Source organism: Scatophagus argus, chromosome 23 (assembly GCF_020382885.2).
Source record: "Scatophagus argus isolate fScaArg1 chromosome 23, fScaArg1.pri, whole genome shotgun sequence".
In the NCBI taxonomy this organism is placed as follows: Eukaryota; Metazoa; Chordata; class Actinopteri; family Scatophagidae; genus Scatophagus; species Scatophagus argus.
The window spans coordinates 2346070-2362297 of NC_058515.1; the positions used below are offsets into that span (position 1 = coordinate 2346070).

At 41.9% G+C, this 16228-nt stretch overlaps 3 protein-coding genes across 5 annotated transcripts in view; 1 reads left to right on the forward strand and 2 right to left on the reverse strand.

Annotated features, from left to right (window-relative positions):
* The window catches only part of pde5ab (phosphodiesterase 5A, cGMP-specific, b), a 71082-nt gene extending 68824 nt beyond the window's left edge, over positions 1–2258 (reverse strand). For both annotated transcript variants that reach the window (XM_046380375.1, XM_046380376.1), the window contains exon 1: positions 2006–2258. In XM_046380375.1, coding sequence (XP_046236331.1) covers positions 2006–2010 — 5 coding nt within the window. In that variant the 5' untranslated portion in view covers positions 2011–2258. The remainder of the gene's footprint in view (positions 1–2005) is intronic.
* Positions 2259–6770: 4512 nt separating this feature from the next.
* On the reverse strand, positions 6771–15425 carry zcchc4 (zinc finger, CCHC domain containing 4). The gene is made up of 13 exons (XM_046380931.1): positions 15213–15425; positions 14843–14961; positions 14663–14745; positions 14182–14454; positions 13134–13214; positions 9213–9285; positions 8988–9138; positions 8708–8808; positions 8272–8393; positions 7654–7729; positions 7513–7564; positions 7244–7391; positions 6771–7109 (listed from the first exon to the last, which is right to left on the reverse strand). The coding sequence occupies exons 1-13, from the start codon at positions 15304–15306 to the stop codon at positions 6986–6988; spliced, it is 1497 nt and encodes a 498-aa protein (XP_046236887.1). The 5' UTR covers positions 15307–15425; the 3' UTR covers positions 6771–6985.
* si:dkey-219e21.4 (E3 ubiquitin-protein ligase TRIM62) lies at positions 9512–13389 on the forward strand. Of its 2 annotated transcripts, XM_046380933.1 has the most exons (8): positions 9512–9615; positions 10098–10322; positions 10820–10927; positions 11032–11268; positions 11374–11393; positions 11481–11611; positions 12384–13021; positions 13187–13389. In XM_046380933.1, the coding sequence occupies exons 2-7, from the start codon at positions 10107–10109 to the stop codon at positions 12980–12982; spliced, it is 1311 nt and encodes a 436-aa protein (XP_046236889.1). In that variant the 5' UTR covers positions 9512–9615; positions 10098–10106; the 3' UTR covers positions 12983–13021; positions 13187–13389. The 2 variants fall into 2 exon arrangements, with proteins under 2 accessions (XP_046236889.1, XP_046236888.1); XM_046380932.1 differs by having other exon boundaries at positions 12384–13389.
* Positions 15426–16228: the final 803 nt, after the last annotated feature.

The following is a 16228-nucleotide window of genomic DNA, read 5'->3' on the forward strand; positions in this document are numbered from 1 at the left end:
ACTCCAAATGAAAGCTCATGTTAAAGGCTTGTCTAGGGTGCGCACAGTGGTTACTTGGACCTTAGCATTTTTAGATTCATGGCTGCAGTACTGTACAGAGCAACATTACTAGAGTCTTGTTTATGGCTACCTACATCAGGCTGTGTAACTCCTAGATGTTCCCTTTTCTACAGAAGGTATTTGCTACTGTTTTCTTCCTGCTGTTTGGTGATGTATGTATATATATATATATATATATATATATATATATATAGTGTACATTTGTGTACATGTGGGTTTGTCAGAGCCTTTTCACTGCCTGATGCTACAGAAAACAATGCTAAAGACCGAGCAGGAATCTTGCAGGTTTTAGAATTTAAACAATGAACTGAAAGTCTCTAAAACTCTCCTCACAGCTAAGAGCTATGGAGTTGGGTAATAATTCTCTGCTGGTTCATCGCAATCATCAGGTTTCACTTTTTACTTTCTCATTTGATCCATTGTTAGTACGCTTTTAGTTAAACAATAATTTTGTTGCACAATCCTGTGGTGTAGGATGATAAATTAACTGAATCGCAAACCTTGAGCAAGTGTTGAACAAGTATTGGTTAGCGCAGCTTTAATCCATATGCAGGGAGTTGTAATTTCTGTCGCTCTAAGCTGGTTAATAGCAGAGTTTTTTGTCATTTTAAAATGAAGAAAGAAATTACAATGGTGCGGTCGAACTTGTGGGGTCCTAATGAGGAGGGTTCATCACCAAAGACACTTTCACTTCATCTCCCAGCAAACCTATAATTCCTACCCCCCATGTACATATCAAGGCCAAGCCTAAACAAGCCCTACTTGTGCATCACATCCACTTCCTACATGATTTTAAAAAAAGAACTCTGCAAAATACATCTCTGATCCTATGTGGTGAAAACAAAGCAACACATCACACACACTTCAGATATTTTCTCTGTCAAGCAGACCAGATTGCAGAGCAAGGAGCAAGACCAGAGAAGAGAAGACAGAGGCCTTATATAGTCACAACAAACTCATCCTCAAGCACAGGTAGTCAAAAGTCCAAGATGCTAAGATCGCTAAAGCTCATTGCTCTCTGAAGGCACCAGAGCTGATGTGCTGTTTTAGAAGATAAGAAAAAAATTTGAAGAATCCTAAGCTCCATGGAATAAAAACATGGAGAAGAATTTAAGAACCCTGATGTTTATGTATGCAAAGTTGTGAAAGAGAAACAGAATCTGATCTCGAGAAGGTGAAAAGGAAACCCAAAGCGCAGCTGATAGTAGACAGAGAACACAGAAACACACATATCAAAAACAAAACAAAAAACTGACCGCTTTTTCAAGACGAATTCTCTGCTTCTCTTATGACGCAGCCAATCACAATAGTCCACTCTCAAAAATGGGGGTCAAAGGTGACGATTTCTTGGCTTTAGCTTTAAAGCTCAGTCCCCCAATTGCTGGAACTGGTTCAGATTCAGCCCACAAGTCCCATAACCTCATCGGGATTGGTGCCTTGTGATGCTGGCCTGTGGGATCTGCGCCCACTTTTATTTTTAGAGTGACAGCATGTATTTATTTACATTAGCCTCTGTGGGTGGCAACGGTGACAAATTATCAGCGGGGTTGTCAGAGGGTGAAAACTGACATGCTCAGACGGGCACACGTTTAATGACATTGTGCCACTGGAGGATAAATAGTTTGGACACAAATAGAGGAAGGCAAGACAGACTTAACAGCACAACTTTTCACATTTCAGTACACTCTGAAAGTCTTAGAGGGAATTACACTCAGATTGTACCACTGTGGAGTCACTTACAGTAACAGACAACACACACACACTTTCTGAGCACTTCACTTTGTTACATTCCAGTAAGGCACGCAAACTCTTACTCCTCCTTGAAAAAATACAATCTCTCCTCGCTCATCACTCTGCCTCACACACAGGAAACCATATCAACGATACTTGTGGTTGTGGTCTGTCTATCCTGGAGCCCCAATCCCTGCTCAATTGTCGTACTCACCCCATGACAATGGAAAGAAGTCCCTCTGGCTCTGATGGGCAAACACTGCAAATTCAGTATACACACTCATGCACATGAACTGATGGAGTCTTACAAGGGGGTTTCCTCTTCTGGTTTCTCTCCTCTGTTTTTACCCCCCACCCTCCTTTCCCTTAGCTTTAGCAGTATCCTTTTTTGGAGCTGCAGGATAAAAAGGAAACAAAAACAGAGTGTTAGAAAGTGAGTAAGAGAAGCAGAGTTGGATCATAATAATTGCTCCCCGTGTCGCACACCAGGGACCTTGCCAGCCTCCTGTGATACACCAATCACCTTCCAATCATCCCTCTTTTTCCCTCCCTCCTTCTCCTTCTCCTCCTCCTCTCCAGATAGGAAACTGTGCAAGCCAGCAGGGTGGCTTTCCTGTGGGATACTCTTTTTCCCCACTGACTTTCACTCCTCATTCATTCTCCTCATTTCAAACGACAAGATTCTAGGTACTCTGATGACTTTGGCAGATCAGTCATTTAGATCTCTTGCTTTATTTTTCCAAGAATTATGAGACTCAAAACTGAAGGATTAGTCTTTACTTTCTTCTCTTTGCTCTTCAAAGAACTTCAGCATACTCACTTCACATCCTAGGTGTATAACAGTGTCAAATTAGATGACTAGACTGAAAACAAGAGGGACTCTGGTGGCAAAACCCCAGGGCCAGAATGGAGAACCACACAATTTCACTGGGAATAGTTACTTAAGAGCTTTTCTGGGCTTTCTAGGTAAATTGGATCTTGCAAATGCAGCAGGTCTAGACCATGTTGTTGTTCGCCTCATTTATGTCTCCTTTGGGCACCATTTGCAGAAAATGTAACTTCATATAACTTCTTTTATCACTGTTATAACCCGATTAAACCAAAATGTGGAACAGTGAGTTCAGTTAAGCTTGTTAATTTGTTTAGTTTCCAAAGCGACTGTAACACGTTTTTCTCTTTGCACCATTTACTTTTAGCTGATTCTTCTTGCCCTCAAAGTGCTCTTCACTGTATAGTGACCGTAGCTCTCAATGTCAGAAAGTATTAGTGCTCAAACTGCCAAACGAGCTCTTCGAATTGCTCGTCCTCTACCAAACTTAAACCTGCTTGCTTCACTTTTTTGCTCGAGAATTGTGTCATAGCACACATGCAATTTTCTATAGAACATGCAGATATTTTATTTATCTGACTGCATTTCTCATCTTGTATTTTTTTCTTATCTCCATGTTTTGTTTTGTTTTTAAATATGCTAAACAGATGCCTTATCTTTCTAATATATCAACTTGAGTGCAAGAGATTTGATTCCTGAGGAGGATGTCCTATTTTGTTTTTTGCAAACCAGTGCAGGATAATATAATCTTAATGGGTCTGAATATCTGTCCATGAAGCATTTAGTGTGTTTCCAAATAAACATGTAGTGCTATGTCAGCTCTGCAGGCCTTAAAAAGCAGTCAACAAAGCACTAGCTACACTAGACATGCTACCCAACATCAAGGCCAATCAGCTGAAAATTAAAAATAGTGAAAGTGCCAACAGCTTCATAGTTGCCATTTTATAATGTAATTTATACAGTATGTGGTATAAACATATACAACAGCATTTAATGTTTATTAACATATAGATAGTTCTTATACAATTTATATACAGTTTCTCTTACACAGTGCTTGCCATTTACAGCTGCTTTAACAATGTTATTATGTTAACAATAAATCAAATGACAATATGTTATGTGATAGAGGCGAAAAGGTAGTGAAGAACCCGCACAGACTCATCACCCAACTTTGCTGTTTCCCCAACTCTATGGAGCTTTCCTAGCCTCTTTTAGCTCATGTGTTTGGTCTTCTGGTCCACAGTTTTACTCTTTGGGTGACTCTCAGCATTTGTCAACCTCATTTTCAGCAGCAGGCAGCTGTCAGTTAAAAGAAAAGCTCTGATAAACCCACTGTTCACTAATCACTCGTCACTAACTGAACATTGTGGGACGTTAAGCAAACGAAGGACCAGATGCCGTAGAAACAGAGCTATGCAACAGTTTGCTAACACAGCATATCATCCATCCATTTTCTATACCGCTTATCCGTCAGGGTGGCGGGGGAGCTGGAGCCTATCCCAGCTGACTACAGGCGAGAGGCGGGGTTCACCCTGGACTGGTCGCCAGTCAATCGCAGGGCCAACACACAAAGACAAACAACCACACACTCTCACACTCACACCTAGGGGCAATTTAGAGTAGCCAATTAACCTAATGTGCATGTTTTTGGTATTGTGGGAGGAAGCCGGAGAACCCAGAGAAAACCCACGCAGGCACAGGGAGAACATGCAAACTCCACATAGAAGGGCCCAGACCGGGATTCGAACCTGGAACCCTCTTGCTATGAGGCGACAGTGCTAACCACTGCACCACCGTGCCGCCCCCAGCATATCATCTCAGAAGATATTGTCTTTATGGCTTGTTGTTACTGCCCCCGGGTGGCCAGAGAATAAGTAAATGCAGATTTAAATTGAAGAAAAGGTCTTTTATTTATTTTGATAGCCTACTCATTCTAACAGAGTGGAGTCAAACTTTAATTAAGTTACTAGAGCATAGGACAAAATGTCCAGCTCTTTAAATCATCACTATCTTCTCTATTGAATTAGTCCTGTGAGAGACAGAATACATTACATAGAACACTCACTTCTCCGTCTCTTTAGAGCAACCTCGTGTGTCACCGTGTGTGTCTATGTGTGTGTGTGTGTGGGTGGATGGGGGGTTGCTTGTATCTGCACTTCTGCAAGTGTAATGGAGTGGCAGGGATGTAGGGGTGTGTGTGTTTACATGTCATTGATGTGTGCCTTGCTAATATCTACACCTGCTTTCAAGTGTGCATATGTGTGTGTCTTTGGGCAGGTGTGTGTGCAGCCACCTGCTGCTATGGTAGGTGCATTGTGTCTTTCCTCTCAGAAGATTAAAGCAGCTGGGGAAAAAAAGGCACTTCAAAGGTCAGTGAAGGTTCAGACAGGAAACACTTTCAGACAGGACCAGGAAGAGGACCAGCAACCACCTCTTTTTCAGCTTGGCTCTTTTCAGCTTATTTTCCAAAATGCTGCTGCAGTTCAGCAGGGCAAAAACAACTGGTTTCTTTGACCCATACTGTTTAATAACCTGTATCGAGGTGTGATGTGACCCTGTTTGAAGTGTTCCTGTCACCATCTCTTTTGGATTGGATCAGGTTTAGAGATCATCTCATGATACATCAGCAACCTCATCAAAAGCGTCAGTCAGACGTTATGCAGATAAAAAGTTCGAATTATTGCAATTGCATGTTTTATTGAAAATCCATATGATCCTTCCTTCACCCATCGTCTCAATGAAAAATAGAAAGAATTCCTTGGAAACATCTCATGTTAATAACGAGGAATAATTCATCTTAAACTTTAAAGTTGATCACATTTGCACTTGAAAGACAAGACTTTTTAAAACCTTTTTTTTTAAAAACCGTCTTATACAATACTCACAAAGCATAACTATGTTGAGAGTTAAGGTCTGCTGTAATAATCCCTTCTCTCTACTGATAGTAAAATTTGTATAGAGTGGACTACAGAGGGCTCTAAGAAAGGGCTGTTGAACACCACCTGACCTCGGGTATTACCATGAGATTACAGTTTGGTTTTGAGTAAAATATCTCAAAAACTACTGCATAGTTTGACCTGAAGTTTGCTACAAAGAAGTCCTACAAAGAAGGAGAGATTCTTTGTCAAGCACAATCTCACACAGCCTATCATGGTTATAGTCGCTTATTCATTAATTGAAAGATAATTTTATGTTTCACTCTCTGCTAGAAATCTCTAATTTTGTTCGTTATCAACAGCTGGAATGATAAATAAGATTAATCAAGCAGCAACAGCAGTGGGAATGGAGGAGCTGCTGTAGCTCCTTCCTACACTGAGGGTGTAGCAGTCTGCTGCTGAAGGAGCTGCTCAGAGCCTCCACTGTCTGATGCAGAGGGTGTTGTCCATGATGGATGTCAGCTTGGCTAACATCCTCCTCTCACCCACCTCCTCCATGGAGTCCAGTGGGCAGCCCAGGACAGATCTGGCCCTCCTGACCAGCTTGTTCAGTCTCTTCCTGTAAATAAATAACATACAATTTTTAGTGTACACATGCAGTCTACGCTTCTGTTTGTCTCTTTTCACACCACCCCTTCCCTGTCCTTTCTCTACTGTTCTGATGTGCGAATATAAAATTCGCTGGAGCAGAGAAAAAAGCTCCGTTCTTCCACATTTTATCTTATATTCAATTAAATCTTCCCCTCCTCTTCTCTCATTTCCATTTCATAGAGAGGAAGGCTGACAGATGCAGATCTTTCTGTCCCTGCTTAGCAGTTGAATCACACCATCAGTGCTCAGCCAACATTAACTTCTATCCTCATCCCCAGATCGAGCAGTTGAAGTGCATAATTATTTTCTAGCTTTGCGTACTCTGAAACCACAAACGTGAGGATTACTTTCCTGAAGGTGTCCATCTTGTTTCCCAGTTGTCCTCTGATGTGGCAAAAGGAACGCAATCAAGTCGGTGACGTCACGCTGAGCTCGGACGTACGAATTATGAGTACAAAAGGAACATATCATAAGCCCAAGGCCATGATTCTCAGTTGAGAAAGGGTAGATTGCCCAATTTGGGTTGGAGGAGATTTGCTACTCCAAGTGGAGAAGTTCAAGTATGTCGGTTCACAAGTGAGGGAAAAAATGGAGCCGGAGATTCACAGACGGTGACCCAAAAATCAAGTAATGGAGCTTTTTATTCTAGTTTTTACTTTCTGGTTGACATTTAGAGAGAAAATACCAAATACCAAACTTATTGGTATATTTATTTCAATGATAAATACAAGGCAATTTCTCTTTTTATATTACTTTCAATTCTACTACAACCACTGCCAACAACAGTCATTTGAGTTGAAATAAAATCCTCTTTGTTTCGACAAGACGAGCACGGAGGTCACACAGACATGGCAGCCATCTTCTTCACTCTGTGAGCCACTCCAGACTTCCTCTTAGCTTTACCCTTGAAGGTGGGATGATGGGATACATTTTTGAGTCCATTCTTGGCACTGGACCATTGCCTGGAGGAGCAAAACACAGAGACACACAGACACAGAGGATCAAGTTTAGACCTGCAATCTGATCTGTTCCATGAGTCTAAGTGGTGCACAGAGGGAGTGAAAAGATTTAACCCATCGCAGGGACCCGTTCTCACCTGCTGACCCTGTGTGAGTCTTTGAGGGGACAGGCTTTGCGTTTGTGTTCTAGGCTGCCACAGTTAAAGCAGCCCTCCTTTCCCTGAGCATGTCCACATGGGTGGTCCGGCAGGGCACAGCAACCACAAGACTGGCAGTGTCTCCAGGCTTAGAGGGCAAAAAAAGCAAAAACAAACAAAATAAAATCAGGTTTGTTAGTTAGTTAGTTAGGTTTGTTGTTTGACATCTTACAGCTGTATCTGAGGTGATCGTGTATAAATTTACATACACGGTTTCACGCATTTCTCACACGCTGAGCAATGCTTCCATTCTCGGCCATCCTTGAGACACACAGAGAGGAGACACATGTCGTAACATATGGCATTATTAGAGTTAGCAACACGTGATGAATGCAGTCGTGGTTCCGTACCTTGGATGGGCAGACATTGCATTTGGCACAGTGCTTGTTGAGGGACCAGACAAATCTCTGACATACAGAGCAAAATCTGACAGGAGAAAGAGAAGAGGGATGACCTTTTGACATATCAGAATAATTTGTATTGACTGCATGGTTCTTCCAGCTGGGTATCAAGCTGGAACACTTTGAATTCCACCTGAAATGTGTCCCCTGTGTACAGAGTTCCCTGTGAGATCATCCAACCATTGTTTAAGGAGCAAAAGATGAACCAAGAAAAAAAAATAAAAAAAGACGTGTAAAGAGGTATCAAACTTCGGTACAGCAATTGAAGTTAATGGTATTGTACTTGCCCAGTGAAGAAACATTTTCCAATGAAACCCAGGCCAAATATTTCTACACCAGTTAATATTAGAAGTGTGATTAAGAAATGTGGTGTGTGGGACATTTGGCCGTCAAAAAAGTTGTTGCCGTTGGACGGGTTATGTAATGGTGACACATTTGTTTTTTTTTTGGGGGGGGGGGGTTCCGTGCTGACATGCGTTATTATTTATCTGTCCAGAGTGATAGACCTCTGATAAGGTTCTATCAGCAGATGTGTCGCTCAGGCTCTAGATCACAGCTAGATCACACCTGTAGCCCTCTTCCTCGGGCAGGACAACGTCCCTGGGTGGAATATTAGTGAAGAGTCTAACAGGAGACTGCTTCCTGCCTGTCTTCCCATGTTTATACAGAGGATGGTTGTCATAGTCCACCTGGTTGGAAACAAACCAAATAATTACATTACAAACTAAATACAAAGTAAATTACTTTAGTCAGATTTGGGCAACTTATGCCTGCAGTGTTTTACACCTGAATATTTTCATAGGAGGAAAAACTCAAGTGTAAAAAGTAACATTAACTCTCAGTGTTTCACTAATTAACACAAGATCCTGCAGATGAACCAGTTCCATCCCACATACTGTATTGCATAAGTCCTGTCAATCTCCAAAGCTGTTAAATCTGCTATTCATGTTTATATTATTGCATTATTAATAAACATCTACAGGTGATTGTGATGTCAGCATACCTGATAGTCCAGCATGGTGAATGAGGGGAAACACTCCAGGATGCGAGGCTCAAAGAAATACGGGAAGATCCACATCATAGGCATGTCACAGTTCCCACTGTCTGCAACCAAAAACACATGGATGTTAGCTCTGAATGCTAGACTTTTAATTCCTAATTAAGAATCATGTATACGTTTTGACGACATGGTTACATTTTTTGCTTTTTTCAGTACAGTGTTTTTGTATACATGTAGTATTCACACTTTAATGCCCTTTCAGTGTCGTTTTACTGACACTGACCAGCACTTTGCAGCTTCCTCCACGTCTGTGAGATCAGAGAGAAACTATTGGCCAGGGGCTTCACCAGGCCACCGAATGGAGGGTCAGCCACCATCACCACCTTCTCTGCGTCACACTCTGTGAGGAAATTCTGCAGAACTGCACTCGAAGCCTGAAGAGAGAGACTGAGCTTTGATATAGTAAACTGGAAATAAGACATGTAAAACACAAGCGTTTAATTCTCACCTCTTCATCAAAGAAGTGATGGTTGAACATGTTGTAGTGACAGAATTCATCCTGGTGGTAAAACTGAGCATACCTGAAAAATCATTAAAAAAAAAAAAAAAAAGTCATGTTGTTCAGCACTAAAAATCAGACAATCAGTCAGTTTTTAAATGCAACAGATTGTCTTTAGTTCTGTTTGCTTTGTCTAACAACAGCAGTGGAACACCAGAGCAAGTTTGGACTTATCTACTGTCAATACACACAAAGTTAGCAAACTGTCAATGGATTCTAAAGGTGTGTGAGTGTGTGCTGCAGGCTGAATCATGCAACACTGGAACACACCCTCCCTGTACTTCTACCCTGCGCATTCTTCACACACACACAGAGAACCAAACAGCAGCGACAAAGTGCAAAGACACCATAGGTAAGAACTGCTCTAAAAATGATTTATTAAAGCTAAAATCATACAAGTTAGAATATTTGATAAGTCATTATTATAATTTACTGTTGAGACAACAGCAGCGTTCCACGGGTGCCAGTAATGGTGGCCAAACAGGGAACTAAATGAGTACAAATGAAAATAAAATGAAAATGAAAAAGACTTGGCATTCTCTAGCTGTGTGCATGCTAACTCTGAATGCTAAAAACACACAAAGTTGTGAAAAGACTTTGGTTTTCATTGGTCTTGTTTTTATTACCGTAAGTATGCAGAGAAAATGCCACCATGTCACGGACAGGGTTTTTGCCAAAAACCTGGCTCAGACACAGAACAGAGTGGTCTTTTTGTCCAGAAACCTGAAGAACTGGTTACTCTACCGCTAGAGAAAATATACTTATAGAAAACGCTCTGGACAGTGCAAAAGGAGAAATATTTCAGGTTTAATACACGTTTGTTGTTCTGCTCAGTCCTCAGAAATGGCAGAAAAAGAGACCTTATCGGTTGGCAACGGGCAATCAACCGTGGCTCAGCTGGCACATAGTCCTGCACCGCTCTCTGGAGGCACTCACAGTGTGCTGCAGGACGGACTGAGCTTCACTCCACTGGACTCCAACAGCGATACGGTTGTTCAGCCTTTCCCACGTTCTCCAAAACTCCAGAGGAAGATAGCCAATGCTGGACAGCCCTCTCAGGTTTAGTGATGTGAATGATTTCACCTCAGCAACACGACAGAATGTTTCTGTAACGATTAAAGGCTGATAGAAACAGGGCATCTAGGTGGTTAAAGGGTGGGTTCATAATTTTTTCCAAGGCGGTCTTCAATCAATAGTCGGGTCAATGGTCATGTGACTACTCCAACAGGTTTTGCTTTTGGCATAACCACTCCTGCTGTCCATGTAATCCAGTAGCATCTCTTTCGCCACCAACACCCACTAACATCTGGCTGTTGTCCTCAGTGGGAAAGGCTTTGATCAGCATTCATTCATTCATTTTCAGCACAATTGCCTGTCATTCTTCAACATATTTCCAATGATGAATGATTTGGTCTAAATGAGGTCTGATTCATCTTGGCAACAGACCGACGTGACAAGCGTATTGGTTTACAAAATACACACGGAGCCAACCAGTGAGATTATCAAAGTTTAAAATAATCTGCATTTGTGCAAACACTTATTACTGGCCACAACAGTGTACTCTGCAGGAGCAGCTGTCCAGACGTATAGAGGAGCTGCAGGCCGAGAGATCCAAGACCGAGGCTCACATTAAGTCTCTGAAAAAACGCAAGGCAGACCTCTCAGTGAGTACACAAACAGAAGCCCTCAATACTCTAAAACAGCTTGATGACGGTTTTCGTGTGTATTGAACATCTGACCCAAATGTTGTCCATGCTCCTCCCTGAAGAAAAGCACAGAGATGATGAAGCACCAGGTTCAAGAGTGCTTTGAGAACATGCGGTGTGTCCTGAACCAGGACGAACGGGCCATCCTGGACTCTCTGGAGCTGGACTTGAGACGTACCAGGACCAGACTGGACCAGGTTCTGAAGAACTGGGAGCAACACCGTCACCGGGTCACTAAGAGCATCAGCAGCACACAGACAGCACTGAGCAAGAGCCCTGAGGCGAAGGAAGACAAGGAGGTCTGATTGAAGAGCTGCTCGCTAAATACTGTTTGAAACCATACCAAGTGAAAGCATTGTCCTGGTGTTTTAATGAGCATTTCTTTTTCTGTCTCTCCTTTCAAGGGCCGGTCTGAGAATGTGAGGTAAAACGCTGCATCTTTAGATGAAACATTTCCAGCTCCATCTCCTGCACAGCTGTACCTTTGTCTCATTGTAAATCTCTCTTGCAGTCCTAAGAAGCCAGATGCCTCTGAGCAGGAAATCCGACTGAATGAAGAGAGATTCGAAAGGCTCCTGAAAACGCTATCCTCGGTCTCCAAACAGCTGAAAGCTCAGCTGCAGCGGAAGACTCTACTGTTAGGTAGATCAGCGTATCATCATATCAATCCCTTTCGCCAGCTAACTCATTAGGAGCAGAGAGCTGTTGTGATGTGTAATGCCTGGTAGAGTAATGGCAGAAGGGCCTAGGGTAGGCTAAACCCACAAAGCCCACAAACAGCACAAAGTCCATGACATCACCATATAACATTAAGTCAATCAGGTTATCAGGTCATCACATTAGAAAACCTAATTACCAACAAAACAGGTCCTTCTAGTTCAAAAGAAAATCCAACAAAAAGATTTCTCTACACTGGAGCTGCCGAGATCACTTGACTGATTAGTTGATAAAAGGAAAATTAGTTGCCCACTATTTCGATAATTGATTAAAATCGATAATCAAGTAGTTTTTAAAGTACAAATGTCAAACAGTTGCTTCCTAAATGTGCAGATTTGGTGCTTTTCTTAAGTCTTTCATGATAGCACATGAAGAGTATTTGGGTTTTGGAGTGTTGGTTGGACAGAAATGTCTCCAGTCATCACTTTCAGCTCTGGAATTAACTGTGAAAACGATCTGCAGGTCATTTCATAATGAAAATAACCATTAAAAGGCAGCTGAAACACACAAGACACAAGTTTTGCTGATCTGCCTCACAGCTGCCTATAGCCCATTAGCTTTGGATATACAAATCTTCATCTATACAGCAGATATGTATGAAAAAGAATGCAAAATCTGCAAATTTAATACTGTCATGAAATACTCCCATTTATTTGCAAATGCAAAAAAATGATGTGGTTTCTCTGTTGGATTTCAGATTCGTCGCCAATGCTGATTGACAGGCAGACTTGCCATAGCCAAATCACAGTGACCTCAGATGGACGGAACATGTCCTTCTCAGGCTACTCCCGTTCAGGTCCGGAGCATCCTCTTCAGTTTGACAAGGTGTGCTGTGCTTTGGGCTGTTCTCCTGCCACAGCCCCTCACAGTTACTGGGAAGTCGATGTCCGCTGCTGCTATGCCTGGGCTGTAGGCGTGGCATACGCCAGCATGGAGAGGAAGGGCCGGGACAAGGGCTCCAAACTGGGCCGAAACAGGAACTCGTGGTGTGTGGAGCTTCGGAACAGCCGTCTTTCTGCTTGGCACAATGACCGACATGTAGCATGCCAGGGCGTCGGGCAAACTCCACTGGGAAAGATCGGCGTTTGGGTGAATTATGACAAGGGCCAGCTGACGTTTTACAACGCAGACACCATGGCTGTTCTACAGAGGTTCTCTGCAGCTGTGACGACAGTGTTTGACAGGGCTCATCACCAGTTCACAGAACCCCTGTACCCTGCCATACGCTTCCTAAGACCACCAGTGAGCCAGATGTGGCCTAACCACCTGGAGTTCTGTCATCTCAACACTCCATGATGCTGCAGTAATTATCCAGAGTGATGTGGACAGAGAGGTGTATGTATTGCTGATGATGATATGTGCCATCTTTTTAGTCCATACATACACACACACACACACACACACACACACACACACACATGTGTGAACGCAAACCATTAAATCTGACCTGAAGTCAATGTCCAACAGCAGACTCTTCATTGGCTCATGTTTCTGTTCCAGGTTTCGTAACTTGATGACCTCCTGGAGTCTGGCATGAAAAGAATATATCACTGACTAAAATTTCAAGAAAAAAGGATTTGTAACAAATTTCAATATGTAATACATTTCATCATTTCACATTTAGATATATGGTGACTATTGGCAGTAGCTCAGTCTTCTGACAATCTATCTTCTTTATTTTATTAAAATCATATATATATGTATATAATAGTATTGTGTATTTTCTCTAAATGTCATTGTAATTGTGAAAAACCTTAACACAAACACAAAAAGCTAGAAAAAAGGGCGAGAAGATGCCAAGTAGATGCCCTGAATAAAACCAGGGATATTGTTTGACCAGTACTCTACCATGATGCACTTTCCAATTCAAGCAGCATATGAAATTCTAAAACTCAACCCAAACCAAAAACTTGAAATAAAATAAAACAAATCATGGTTAGATACTGCTAAGAGACAAGATCTGAATTAACTGACCCTCAAAGGGAGGATTTAATGACAGGCTTGTTCGAGATAAACTGCACCTGGACAGTGGATGAGAGCAGGCAGCAAGCAGCAGGAGGGGACAGAAACAATAAGCTCCGGTCATCATCTTCAGAATCATATCAGATTACCGCTGTATGTAAATCAGCTGAGCACACCCTATCCTCAAATTATATAAATAATCTCTACTACTACTGACTAAATGTCACCATGAGCCCAACATGCATTCTGTTAACAGAATAAACCTTCAGAGTCATTCAAATAAAATAAAAATCTCTCCAATTCAACAAAAAAGAAAGTATATATAAAACATGATATTGTTGAGTCAATTAGCTCTTGGATCAGGTGACACGCAGGTGTTTCCCATCATGCCCTGAGTCTTGCAGTTGGTGGAGGTTGCTGCCTGCGCATGTAAGACGTCAGAGCAGGATGGGATCCAGCTGAACAGACATCTAACTGTCACGTATTGTGCGGTGATCCGCACTGATCTGGCTTATAATCAATACCTCCCTCACCTGGGCGTGCCCACACACAGCACTTTCCTGTATCCCAGACCAGCCAGGGTGTCAAGCAGGAAGTCGGAGCTGCGGTCGGTGAACAGGTACTGGGCATTGCTCTTCTTGTTGTCCAGAGGACGCAGCAGGATACTGGGCCTCCTCAGTTGGGCTGCTGTAACGGCTATGGATCTGTGAGAGGAGTGGGCCTCACGCTCTTCTGGCAGAAACAGAATCTGACAATCCTGACAGAACTTCCTCTCATCCAGTGGGAGGGAGGCAAACCTTCTGAACCTGAGGGGCAAATTACAGACCTTCAGAAAGTGGTGGTTTATGTGTTCAGTTCTTTTGCATGGGGGTTTGGTTGTGTCAATTTGACAGCTACTTAAATCTTGTCAAAAGTCAGGTGTGCAAGAAACATCGTACAATTACTGGATAAGGATTATCATAAACAAGCCTCCTGTTCAGTGGAGGCCGTGATGAGCTGCTCTTGACTTCTCACCTGCTGCAGTACTCCTTCTGGGTGAACTGTGGCCTCTTTGACTGGTTCTCTGCTTCCCTGGCCAACAGCCTGGCCTCAGACACCTTCGGAGCACATGAATTAAAATAAGAGTATGTTAGAGCGATCGAATATCACACGTTTTTAATAGATAAATGACAATTAGAATCCCACTGATCCTACCTTTTCATCTTCCCACTGGAAAAACTTGCAATCTTTTCTGTCTCTGCAGGCAGAGCAGGCGTAAAACCTCCTGCGTTTCTCACCTCCTTTACAAACTTTCTCAAACAGCAACGTTGGACCTGTCAAAGCACACGTGACATTATTCTCTTTTTTCCATGATGGATATTAAAGCCAAAGTTAAAGTTGATAGTGCCATGCGAGTTGGTCTGTGTTCCATACATATGCCGAATTTGTTAAAATATATGATTCGTTTGTGTAATACAATATTTCTCAAATTGTGCATAAAAAAATACATAAACTTTGAGATATAGAGGATTTCCTAATGGTGATTGGTGCTGCGCATTTGACCGTCTTGTACATTCTGACTTACCATGCGGACAACATGGCGCTGTTTTATCGGCGTCAGAACATATAACCTCAACTCCAAAAGTGTCGTCGTTACCCTCAGTCACATCCATGTCCATAATGTTACACACACAAACTTCAGTCGAATATTTTTACTACGAGAGTTCAACCGGATAAGTGTAAACCGTGCCGTTTCTAGTCGCGCAGATTTGACGTCACGAGGACGTTGTCGCAGGAAAAAAAGGAAAAAAAATCGTCATCCATATACACAAAAGAATGATCCGTTTTGCAGATTATTTTGATTATTCAAGCACACTAGGATTTTTTTGCATTTTGGGGTTGTAGAACTAATTTTGTAGATAATAGTGTTACTGACAGATAAACTGTTTAATTGGCCAACTATGAAAACAGCCACTCTGGTCAGTCACTGTGATATTAAATTCCTCTGGTACAACAAAAAAAAAAAAACTTAAATGATGTTATTGGTTCAACAGATGACGATAACTCTGAAACCTGTCTATTAGTCTTGTAGGTCCTGCATACACTATGGTTAACGTTGAGGGAAATTAGCTGGAGAACAGCACCATCTAGTGGTTCCATTGTGTTACTGTAACTCTCACCTGAAATCCATAATCATAAGCTTATGTTCAGCTACTGTAACACCCAGTGTCAGCAAGGTGGGGATTTGTATCTGCTCCTTTCTGTATTGGAGATCAACAATAGATATGTTTACATAGAGATAAAATGTGTTTACTTTCATTTCTAACGTATTCCTTCATTCCAAGTATGACTGCAATTGTTATTTAACTCATCCTGTTAATGCTGTGCGTATGTTTATTTGAACTGTTTCTGTCTTTGTTTTATTGACATGATCATTAGTAAACATATACACATCTGACTGTACATTTGAGCCACTGGATGTGTTTTTGATAATATTGTATAAATATTATTTGTTATGCTGTTGTTGCCATTTGAATTTCAGAAAATTCATAAATATGATGATACAATATAAGCAGTAGCCAATAGATAGTAGTGGAAATG